A 12,203-nucleotide genomic window follows, 5' to 3' on the forward strand; every position below is an offset into this window, starting at 1 on the left:
AGATTTTTGTGAGATTTCTCTTTGATTGAAATTATCGGTACCTTTGATTAAATGAACGTTTAATTTTTTAAAATGTGCTCCATGGGGCGCCTGGGTGGCACAGCGGTTAAGCGTCTGCCTTTGGCTCGGGGCGTGATCCCGGCGTTCTGGGATCGAGTCCCACATCAGGCTCCTCTGCTGTGAGCCTGCTTCTTCCTCTCCCACTCCCCCTGCTTGTGTTCCCTCTCTAGCTGGCTGTCTCTATCCTGTCAAATAAATAAATAAATAAAATCTTAAAAAAAAAATAAAATAAAATAAAATGTGCTCCAACTATATATTTTCTCTGTAAGAACAGACTCAGCCAACACAAAGCCCCAAGCATGTATTTACTCTGCTATGTGCCAGACTGCCAGGCACTTCCCTAGCACTTGGCTCTAGCAGAAAATGATCACAGGGCTCTTCTTGTACCGGGTACTAGGTGATACCCTGCCCGGACAACTGACCTCAGCTCTGTGGCATATTGTGTTTGAAACAGGGAACTTAAGAAATCAACTCAGCAGCTAATGACCTACTAAAAAGAATAGAATGCTATAGAATAGAAAATAACCAGAGTCGTTGTGGTCGAGGTTTATTTCATGAAACAGCTCTCTTCAGTTACAAACACATGTATGTATCTTTACGGTGGATTGGGACAAAATGTTGACGAGCATCTGCTGTGGACTACGAGGCTGAAATCTGTAGGGTCCTGCGGTGGGTAGTAGTGAACCAGGCAGGCCCCGTCCTCTCGTTGGCTTTACAGCCGAGGTTTAGCGTAAAGGTCTGAACTGGCCTGGCTGAAGGCTGTAGGGAGGGGTGGAGCCCAAGAGGAACGTGACAGCACCGGGCTTAGAAATATTAAGTTTCTTATTTTTTTCTCAACTGCTGGCCAAGCTAAACGTGTTGAGGGCAAATCTGCTGGCTGAGGAGAACACGTGACGCTGGATAGGTTATCTCATGAAAATGCAAGTTGTCTGTGCGAGTTTCCCTCGTCGTACCTCAAAGACGTGAAGAGGCCATTGTGTGGTCAAAGAATGAAAGAAAACCTGGAAACACTAGGACTTCTGTGCTTGGAAAATAAACACGGTTGTGTTTAAAGTCAATTAAGGAAGTAGATCAGCTGAACATTAAATTGTTTACCTGTAAGTCAAAGATACTAAAATCTCAGGCGAGGTATTTAAGACTAAAAGGAAGTATTTTTCACACAGCAAGTTCTGACCCTGTAAAACTTAATTCAAAAGATGGAATCTGTGGGGCATCGGGCTGGCTCGGTCTGTAGAGCGTGTGACTCTTTTTTTTTTTTTAAAGATTTTATTTATTTATTCGACAGAGACAGCCAGCAAGAGAGGGAACACTAGCAAGGGGAGCGGGAGAGGAAGAAGCAGGCTCTTAGTGGAGGAGCCCGATGTGGGGTTCAAACCCAGAACGCTGGGATCACGCCCTGAGCTGAAGGCAGATGCTTAACCACTGCGCTACCCAGGCACCCCTAGCGTGTGACTCTTGATCTTGGGATTGTGAGTTCAAGCCCTACCTTGGATGTACAGATTACTTAGAAATAAAATCTTTATAAGAAAAAAAAAAGATGGAATTTATTCCAAAGATTAACTTGTAATAGTTGAAAATAGGAGACTGAGCCCGAATTGGTTAGCCTTCCTTCAGTGAGTGAAGTATTGAGTGCTTGCTGGGCATGGCGTTCAGGCTCTGTGGGGCAGTGAAGTATAGGACCCAGTTGGGTACAGGGAGCTTACAGTCTGGCTGCAAAGGTAAGTAAGGTCAGGGAAACTCTGCAGAACAAGCAAGGGCTGGTAGTGGAGAACTGAAGGGGCGGAGCAAGGACTTCAGCTGCTTGGGGCTGTTGCCCAGGCTGGCCTGGGTCGCTGAGTGACCCTGGGCCGTTCTCAGAAGTCAGAGCCTCTTTCACTCCTTCTGAAAACCTGTGAGAGTGCTTGTGTAGATTCAAGAAGATATGTGGAAATCTCTAGCACAGTCCTGGCACACAGAAGATCCTAGATCAGTGTTTGTTGAATGTAAATGGAGTAGGTTTTTACTTATCTGGGGCAGAGGAAGTGGCATGAGGTAAAGCAGGAGTATGTCTTCTCTGTAGTACAAGGTGTGTGCTGGAAAGTAGTGGAAAATAAAGAAGTAGGGTAGGGCCCAGTTAAGAGAACTTTGAGAGCCAAGCTGAAAAGTTCGAACAGATAGAACAGGCAACAAAAAAACATTATTTGTACTTAAGCAAAAAGGATCTTCTGCTATTTAATTATTCAAGGAATACCTATGAATCACTTACAGCGTGCTAGGCATTGCAGTTAGGATATTGGGGAAACAGTAACCCCTGCCCTCAAGTGGCTTCTGTCTGGCAAGAGAGAAAAGAATTATCGTTTTAGGGATGTTTTATTTTATACAGATCCCACTTTAAAAAATACGAGTTCTGAGGCACCTGGGTGGCTCCAGCCCTATGCTGGGCTCCACGCTGGGCATGGAGCCTACTTTAAAAAAAAAAAAAAAAAAGTATATAAATTGTGTGTGTGTGTGTGTGTGTGTGTGTGTGTGTACACATATATATCCCATGAAAGCTAGGGTTTTTTTCCTTTTTTAAAAAATTTATTAATTAATTTATTTTTTAATTAGATTCCACACCCAACATGGGGCTTGAACTCATGACCTTGAGATCAAGGGTCAAATGCTTTACCAACTGAGCCAGCCAGGTGCCCCTCCTTTTCTCTTTTTAAAATCTATTTTGTTCACTAAGCATCTAGAGCAGTGGCTGCCACAAAATATGCACCCTATTTATTAAATTAATGAATATTTGAGATTTTGAATCCTTAACCAGTTCAATGTCGTTGAGACGATTGTATAATTAAGATATGGCTATTTGGGGCACCTGGGTGGCTCAGTCAGTTAAGCATCTGCCTTCAGCTCAGGTCATGATCTTGGGGTCCTGGAATCAAGCCCCGCATCGGGCTCTCCACTCAGCGGTGAGTCTGCTTCTCCCTCTTCCTCTATGATCTCTCTCGCTTTCACTCTCTTTCAAATAAATAAAATCTTAAAAAAAAATAAAAAGATATGGGTATTCTATAGGTTAAATGAGAAGGGTTCTGAGGAAGCAAATGTGGACTTTCTGTCAATCTCACTAAGAGTCCAAGGTGGTTAGTAAAATAATATCTGTACAATTCTAACTATGCCAGTCCCTTCAGCATTATATTCCAATTGTCCATATTATACTCTAGCTAAAAAATCTGGGAGTGGTGCTAAGTATGCTACTTTTTTCTATTGGCTTATTTCTGTTGTACATTCTTTATTGCTAAAACCACTTAAAGTGTATGCGCACTCTATTTTTAAGTGACTAATGAAAACTCTACAGGTTAAAAGTAAAAAATACAATATAAGAGAATCACCTGAAGTAAAAACAAACATACAAGAGGAGAAAATATGGTTTTCATTGTAGCCTTTTGTGTGGAAACTCTGTGGTGTATTTGAGGAAATATCTTTAAGTGTTCCCTTCCCCCATTTTGTAGGACATGATCAATTATACCATCTGCTCCTCTAAGGTAACTTGGCAGCTGTTAATTGACTAACATTATTCTCTGAGTTTTGCTGTAGCCATAGATGGTTCTAGAACATAAAAACAAAAGATTTGCAAGAATAGCTATCATGGGGAGGGGAGAGGGGTGAGGGGAATGGGTGAAATAGGTGATGGGGATTAAGGAGGGCACTTGTGATGAGCACTGGTTGATGTATGGAAGTGTTGAATCACTACATTGTACACGTGGAACTAATATAATACTGTATGTTAACTAACTGGAATTAAAATAAAAACTTTAAAAATAAATGGGGGAAAAGAATAAATATTGACCAACTGGGAAGAACAAAATAAATATTTACACAGTCATAAATCATTTTCATTTTCCCAGAGGTTTTATGATGTTCTATCTGAATGTTTTAATGTATTAAAGTATAAAACAGAAGCAATTAAGTAATTTAATACCAACAGAATTTATACTTCAAATGGCGAAAGAATGGATCATCTCAGTTTGTGGTAAGATACCCAGATGCTTCCTGTTACTCTGTCCAGAACGATGTTAACATTAACCTCAGAGGAGGCCGTTAAGCCAGGCTTGAGCTAGAAATGGTAAGCATTGTGTTTCTGTCTGTGGAGGAAGGAGGGAAGAATTATGTTACTGAAAATGTATGAGCAGGAAAGTCAGAGTACGTTGTACAGTAATCACTGATGGGGGATAAATTATCATTCAATCCCTACAGTATATGTCCATCTTTCTGAAATAAAGCTAACAAAAAATTTTAGGGAAAGAGAGACTCATGATACCGTTCTTAGAAAGCTCATGTGAATACTCCCTGCAGGCCATTTGTCCGGTTTTTTTTTTTCTTCTATTGGAAGAGGGTTTCTGTCTTTCCTGAATCAAGCTGTTTAAATGGTGTGTTACTGAATTCTTCTTTGCTTCCCTCTCTGTATCCTGACTTGAGTTCAGAAAATTTCTGAAATGTTCATTCTTTTCAACTTACAAAAGGGGATTTTGTGTATTTGTTGTTTATGCCAACTCCTTCATTTGAAGTAAAAGAAAAGGCAAACAGCAAAGCAGCAACCACAAAAAGCCTCCACAATGTACTAAATTGTCCAGATTTTCATTTTTGGATTGTATCCATTAATAGTATTTGGTTGAGGGGCGCCTGAGTGGTTCAGTTGGTTAAGCGTCCAACTCTTGATTTCGGCTCAGGTCATGATCTCAGGGTGGTGAGGTGGAGCCCCACATCGGGCTCTGTGCTGGGCATGGAGCCTGCTTAAGATTCTCTCTCCCTCTTCCCCTGCCCCTCCCCCCCAACTCCTGTGCGTGCACCCTCTCTCTCTCAAAAAAAAAAAAAAAAAAAATATATATATATATATATAGTATTTGCTTTCCTTACTCTGTAACATTGCATCAAAATCATTACAATACTGAAGCATACTAAGTCTTCCAAAACACACCAATTTTCCAAAATTAAGCTATCTTAAAAGAAAATAGAATGTGCTTTTCATGTTACCTAACAATTAGAAACACCAAGTTCTAGACAAGTGAATTACTTACAGTTACACAGACTAGCCCAATTCTAGAGGGAAATAGCTCCAGGTGTTTTGTTGTATTTTTTGTTGCTGTTGACTAAACTACAGACTTTTTTCACATCTCGTCAGCTTACCATTAATCTCCTTTTTCCACTCCAGACACTCAGTCTTTCCTTCTCTCTCATGACCTCAGCCTCTTTGAAGAGTCCTGGTCAGTCATTTTGTAGAATGTCTCCCAATTTGGGTTTCTCTTGTGTTTTCTCCTGATTAGATGAGGTAATGTAGTTCTGGCAAGAAAATCTCAGACGCAGCGTGTGCTTTTCAGAGCGTCCTGTGGGGGGCAGGCTGTGCAGTTTTCTTCCGCCGCTGGAGTGACTCGCCGCAGACCCAGCACCGTAACACCACCCGTTTATTATCTCTCGGTTTCTAGAGGTGAGCAGTCCACGCAAAGTGGGCTGGACCCCGCTCAGGGTCTCACAAGGGTGAAATCAAGGTGTTGGCCGGGCTGCGTTCGCATTTGGAACTTGTCGTCCTCTTGCCAGCTCACTCAGGCTGTTGGCGGAATTCAGTTCTTGGTTACAGGACCGAACTGTTTTCTGGCTATCTGGCAGCCAGGAATCCCTCTCCTTTCCTGGAGGCCCCTCTCCGGTTCGAATTGATGGCACCTCCTTCTACAAGGGCAGCAGGAAAACCTCCCAGACAGTCCCTCTCACCCCTCGAGCCCCTCTGACTTCTAGGCCCGGGTGGAAAAGGCCCTTAGGGGACCCGCATCCACAACTGGGCTCCTTGCTCAGCGGGGAGCCTGCTTCTCCCTCTGCCTGCCGCTCCCCCTGCTTGTGCTCTCCCTCCCTCTCTATCAAATAAATAAATATTTAAGGAAAGAAGGAAAGAAAGAAAGAAAGAAAGAAAGAAAGAAAGAAAGAAAGAAAGAGAAAGAAAGAAAGAAAGAAAGAGAAAGAAAGAAAGAAAGAAAGAAAGAAAGAAAGAAAGAAAGAAAGAAAGAAAGAAAGAAAGAAAGAAAGAAAGAAAGAAAGAAAAAGGTACGGAGGACAGAGGGAGTGAGCAGTCATCTTAGAATCTGCTTGCTACCCTAGTGATTATTAATCTTGATTACTTGTTAAGCCGGTGTCTTCTGGGTTTCTCGGCTGCAGAGTTACTGTATTTCCACTTGTAATTACAAAGTATCTTGGGAGACATACTTTGAGCTGTGCAAATAGTCTGCTTCTCCTCAAACTTTCCCATATTAATTTTTTAAACGATTTTATTTATTTGAGAAAGAGAGAGCGAGCATGAGTGGTGGGGAAGGGCACAGGGAGAAGGACCAGCAGACTCCACACTGAGGAGGGAGGCGGACTGGGGCTCCATCCCAGGACCCCGAGGTCATGACCTGAGCTAAAGGCAGACGCTTTACTGACTGAGCCACCCATGCGCCCCTTTCCCATATTAATTTTAACATTCTTCAATGGAATTGCCCATTCTCCTCCGTGCATACATACATATATGTATTGATGTATTTATTTATTTCATTATGGACTCATGAGAATACATATTTTATTTGGGGAGTTATAATCCATCATGATTTTTGGTCAATTTGTTCCAGCATTAGCCATTGGTAGCCTTTTGAGGTTAGTGTCCATGTACCCTTTTGACATACCCCCAATCCTTTTTGAGCACTTCTTCACTTTCTGATACCAACAGATGCGCTGGATTCATCTTATCTTTTTTCCTACCCCTAACCTAGAATAAATCACTTTTCCAAGGGTAACTCCTGTTGTAATCCAAGAGAATTAGAAATAAAGTTCCTTTTGTATTGACTTCAAATTACTGTCTCCATAAGTTAGTTGCAGATTAATGAATGTGTCAATGGAAACTTGCTGTCCTAACAAAGTGCCACAAATTTAGTGACTTAACACAGCTTATTATTTTACAGTTCTGCAGGTCAAAAGTCCAAAATGGATTTTACTGGGCTGAAATTAAGCTATCAGCAGGGTTGCATTCCTCTGGAGGTTCCAGGGGATAAGCTGTTCCCTTGCCTTTTCCAGCTTCTAGAAGCTACTACCTATATACCTTGACTCATGATCCCCTCCCACATCCCACAGCACAGTGTCTTCTAATCTCCTCTGACTCTTGTCCTCCTGCCTTGCTCTTATTAGGATCCTTCTCATTACATTGTCCCCACCAAGATAATCCAGAATAATCTCCCCAGCTCAAAATCCTTAACTTAATCATAAATCTGTTTGCCATGTAAGGTAACATATTCACGTGTTCAGGGAATTAAGACACAGACATATTTGGGGGCTATTCAGTCTACTACATGAATATATTTAGACTAATATATATGGACTAGTGGGACAACCAGTCCACATTAATCAGGCAAAAAGGGAAATTATTATTGTTTTTTTTTTAGGGAGAGACAGAGGAAAAGAGAGAATCTCAAGCAAGCTTCATGCTCAGGATGGAGCCTGACACCCCAACACCCAGACACCCAGCACAGGGCTCGATCTCACAACCCCAAGACCATGACCGAAGCTGAAATCAAGAGTCAGAGGATTAACCAACTGAGCCACCCAAGAGCCCCAAGGGAAATATCTTTTTAATAACAGATCCCTTTTTACTTTTTCCTCATAGCTCAGTAAGTCACCTTTTTAAAAATTGCAGTATGTGTGCAAATTTGTCTAAATCCTTCATGAAAGTAAATGTCAGTAATCTTCCATTGGTAGGACATTGGTTTTGATTTGTCCTCCAGCAGGAGTGAAGAACTCCTGCTGATCCATCTGTCCTGCTGATCCATCTGTCTGTCCTCCTCCTTCCTTTGTCACCAAGAGCACAGAATTTTACAGGATCATACCCAGTTGTAAAAGCAGTGATTATAATTTCCCATGATGCATTACTCTGTGAACCAAAGAGCTTGGTTTATATAAACTGTATGCACTTCGCTGGTTGGGAATTACATTGCTGGAGCTAAATGAAAAAAATTAAATGTTCTCTTCATACTCCCAGCTCTATCTGTGAATTTACTTTTTATTCATTTATTTATTGAGCAAATGTTTGAATACCTGACTGTGCAAGATACTGTAATCGGTACTGGCAGTGACTAGTACTGGGCATGAAATAAATCAGGATTCAAACTAGGGGATATTGCTTTTTTTGGATATTGCTTTTAGCAGCTGAACCTCAGGGAGTAATTCAAGTATCTAATACTTATATACTTATTTTCTGTCTGGAAGCTTAGTTCTAAAGCCAAGTTTTTCCCATTCTTATTACTTTGAACTGACTAGAAATAAAATTTTTGATGTAAAGTATTATGTGGAAGAAGCCATAATGCTTTTTATTCTAGTACTAAACTATAGATTGGTTGCATACAAAATCACAGGTTTCTAGGTACACATTTTATTTTTAAGGACTCTCCACACCCAATGTGGGGCTTGAACTCACAACTCCAAGATCAAGAGTTGGATGCTCTACCACCTGAGCCAGCCAGGCACCTGTGGGTATACATTTCCAATCTCTCTTTTTAAAGGAGGAAAGAACAACTAACACTTACTAAGCACTTATTCATGCTTAGTGCTTTACACATATCATTTAGTTAACTCTATGAGGCAGGTGTTATTATCATTATCCCCATTTCAACTGGGAATAGTAATAGAGAGGACATAGCCGGTAAGTAGGAGAGCCAGGATTTAAATTTGGGGAATCGATTCCAGAACTTTCTCCCTTAACACACGAATCAGTGTGAACATTATCCCATGTGTTGCCACTCAGTAAATAGTGTTGGATATAATGATTGCCCCAAATCCTTCTCATAACTTGATCATTTTTCCCAAATTTGGAATATAGTTAAAAAATTATAATCTCAGGGGCGCCTGGGTGGCTCAGTCGTTGGGCGTCTGCCTTCAGCTCAGGGCGTGATCCCGAAGTCCTGGGATCGAGCCCCACATCAGGCTCCTCCGCTGGGAGCCTGCTTCTTCCTCTCCCACTCCCCCTGCCTGTGTTCCCTCTCTCGCTGGCTGTCTCTCTCTCTCAAATAAATAAATGAATAAAATCTTTTTTAAAAAATTATAATCTCAATGGATTGTGATACATACAGTGAACAGAAATTTTAGGAACAGGCTCAATGCAGGAAAGACTTCGTAAATCAAAGCCCTGTTGGGTGCACATATATTAACTAGAACCTGGGACTTAGCCGACTTAAGTTCATCGTTGAGTTCATTCTCTTTGATAGCATGACTCAGAATATAGCTCCCAGCACAGTTACTCAGAGTAAAGTAGAACTATACACCAGTATCTGTTTTGCCACTGGCGATTACTTTCCCATAACTGAGGAGGACTGCTGTCGATTTAGGTATTTGTTATGATTTGAATGTTTGTGTCCTTTCAAAATTCATATGTTGACATCCTCTTGCTCAGTGTGATGATTTTAGGAGGTAGGACCTCCGTGAGGTGCTTCAGGCATGAGGATGGGGCTTCGTGAGTGGGATAAGTGCTTTTAGGAAAGAGACCGCAGGAGCTCCCTACTCCCTTCTCTCTTGTGAGGCACAGCAAGAGATGGCCGCGTGCAACCTGGGAAGGGCCTTCGCCAGAACCTGACCATGCTGGCACCCTGATGGTGCATTTCCAGGCTCTGGAACCGTCAAAAATGAATTCATTTACAAGCTACCCAGTCTGTAGTATTTTGTTACAGCAACCCAAATGGACTAGAACAGCATGATTTTTCCAGTTGTTGGAAAAACCCTGAAAGGAAACTCTTCAGTAAATAAATTTTGGCTGTCTAGTGATAGATTCTTAAAAATATATTCTATTTACACCTAATCAGAAGGAATGTTTTTCATGTTTACTTTATTTCTACATTTGAGTACATACATGTGTCATTCATAGAAACGTGTAGTTTTTCTATTCCGGGACACCCAAGACAAAAATATTTTCATGTTGAAGTTTGTAGATATTTCCCAACCAAGTTTAAAAAACATATAAATCCAGAGGCACCTGACTGGCTCAGTCAGTAGAGCATGTGACTCTTGATTTTACGGTCATGATTTCAAGCCCCATTTGGACATAGAGATTTCTTAAAAAAATACTTTTTTTCAAACATATATATATACATATATATATGTAATATATATATATTCTAACACACATATATATATGTTAGAAAGGGGGAAAATGGATTCAATTTATATCCACATTTGTGCAAGTCTTTGAAATATGGGTATACTCAACAAGAAGGGACATTATTCAAGATAATTGAAAGTTTTGGAATAAAATAGAAGATGAAATTTATGAAATATGACTTATTATAGTCCAATAAAATACACAATCTAAAATATAATTTGAAAGTTTTTGTAAGCATATATGACTACATTTCTACTAAATGACTAGTAGGATGACTAATTTCTACTAAATTGCTAATCACTTGGAAGTGATTCACAGATAGCAGTGTCTATCAATAACTTTAAAGAAATGGAAGATAGTATCTGAAAGGACCAATAAATTATACAGCATAAGAGTTACTAATCAATAAATGGATTATTTCTCTACATTTCTGTATTTTCCAAGTTAATAGAGAGGCAGTTACTCAGCATTTGACAAACTAGATTACTTCAGACTCTGCTCTGGGTGATTTGCTTATTAGTTTACCCAGGATCAAATTTTAAGACCTTAAACCATGTTATGAACATAGTTCTAAAGAAGACATAGATATTCATTATTTAGGGGAAGAACAAAGTGCTAAAAATTATCTTTTTTTTTTTGAGAGAGGACATTAGTCTTAGCTTTGGGAAACTGATGAGCAGCCTTGAAAATTTTGTCCATTAATTTATTCATAAAATATTTATATTGAGGCTACCTGCTGAAAGTATACTAAGACTTATACAGATTGTCACACACAATAAGTGGTTGAGAAATTATTGTCTCAACCGGAGTTTCTGATGCATGTGTATGTATTTAGTGACCAAAAAGATACCAGATCTCAATTCCCTATCGGGCCCCATAGTTCTTTCCCTGGTTCCTAAATGGGTATCCCTCTATTACAAGTGCACTTAATGATACATATGAACAACGTATACATTCATAGTTGTGTCTCTAAACCTATAGGTGGGAGAAAAGTAGGTAGTACTGAATATCCTCATTTTACAAATTAAAAAAAAAAACAAACAAAAAACCAAAGACCTAGTCATTTAATTCAGTCACTGAACTACCATGATCCAGGCCCTAGTCTAGGGCTCTTTGCCTTGCAGTTTACCTGTCTGCACTCTTAATCAAATATCAGAAAGGATGTGAGGAAAGGACCACTGAGTTAATTACTCCCTCAGGTAAAGGACTAAAACAACTTTCTAGTACCTTCGCTACTAAAATTCTAAATATAGTGAGAGGATGGCTTGTTGCCTCTGATAAAATGCTGCCTCCCCAAAACAAATGATAAATTTGGAAAAGAAACTTTTTCTGTTTGAATAAAAGTGTGCTGCTCTTTGACCCCATAATGTCATATCAAGGAATTTGTCCTTCGTGATATACTTAGAAAAGTATGCAAATATTTATGTACAAGGGTATTCATTACTATATTATCTGTAATAAAAAAAAATCTGGAGGAATCTAGAGAAAGGCCTAAATATCCCACCAATAGGGAAGCAGTATAGCATTGTGGTTAAGAATTGCCTGGATTCGGAGTGCCCGGGTGGCTCGATCGGGGAAGCGTCAGCCATCGCCTCAGGTCGTGATACCAGGATCCTGGGATCGAGTCCCACGGCCAGCTCCCTGCTCTGCATGGAGTCTGCTTCTCCCTCTGCCTCTGCCCCTGTCCCCGCTCATGCTCTCTCTCTCTCTCTCAAATAAATAAAATGTTTAACAAAAAAAAAAAAAAAAATTGCCTGGATTCAAATCCCGTCCCCACAATTTACTAGCCGTGTGATCATGAACAAATTACCCCACTGTGCTTTTGTTTTACCCATTTGTAAAGTAGAGCTAATCACAGAATTTATGTCATTGGGCTGTGATATTTAGCACCGTGCCTAATCCATAGTATATGCCCAGTACATTTTAGTGACCATTATTGATAGGGAATTGGGATAAATTTTGGTAGAGGGGCACAGTGGAACACGAGGCAACTATTTTAAACAGAGCACTCGATGGACTG

The 12,203-nt window shown here is 40.3% G+C and overlaps 1 protein-coding gene across 1 annotated transcript in view; it reads left to right on the forward strand.

The window, feature by feature from the left end:
• The window catches only part of LOC125281342 (serine/arginine repetitive matrix protein 1-like), a 21,672-nt gene extending 12,542 nt beyond the window's left edge, over positions 1 to 9,130 (forward strand). The window contains exon 5 of the mRNA XM_057316069.1: positions 7,482 to 9,130. Coding sequence (XP_057172052.1) covers positions 7,482 to 7,671 — 190 coding nt within the window. The 3' untranslated portion in view covers positions 7,672 to 9,130. The remainder of the gene's footprint in view (positions 1 to 7,481) is intronic.
• The last annotated feature ends 3,073 nt before the right edge of the window (positions 9,131 to 12,203 follow it).

The sequence above is a fragment of the Ursus arctos genome, unplaced genomic scaffold (assembly GCF_023065955.2).
Source record: "Ursus arctos isolate Adak ecotype North America unplaced genomic scaffold, UrsArc2.0 scaffold_1, whole genome shotgun sequence".
In the NCBI taxonomy this organism is placed as follows: domain Eukaryota; kingdom Metazoa; phylum Chordata; class Mammalia; order Carnivora; family Ursidae; genus Ursus; species Ursus arctos.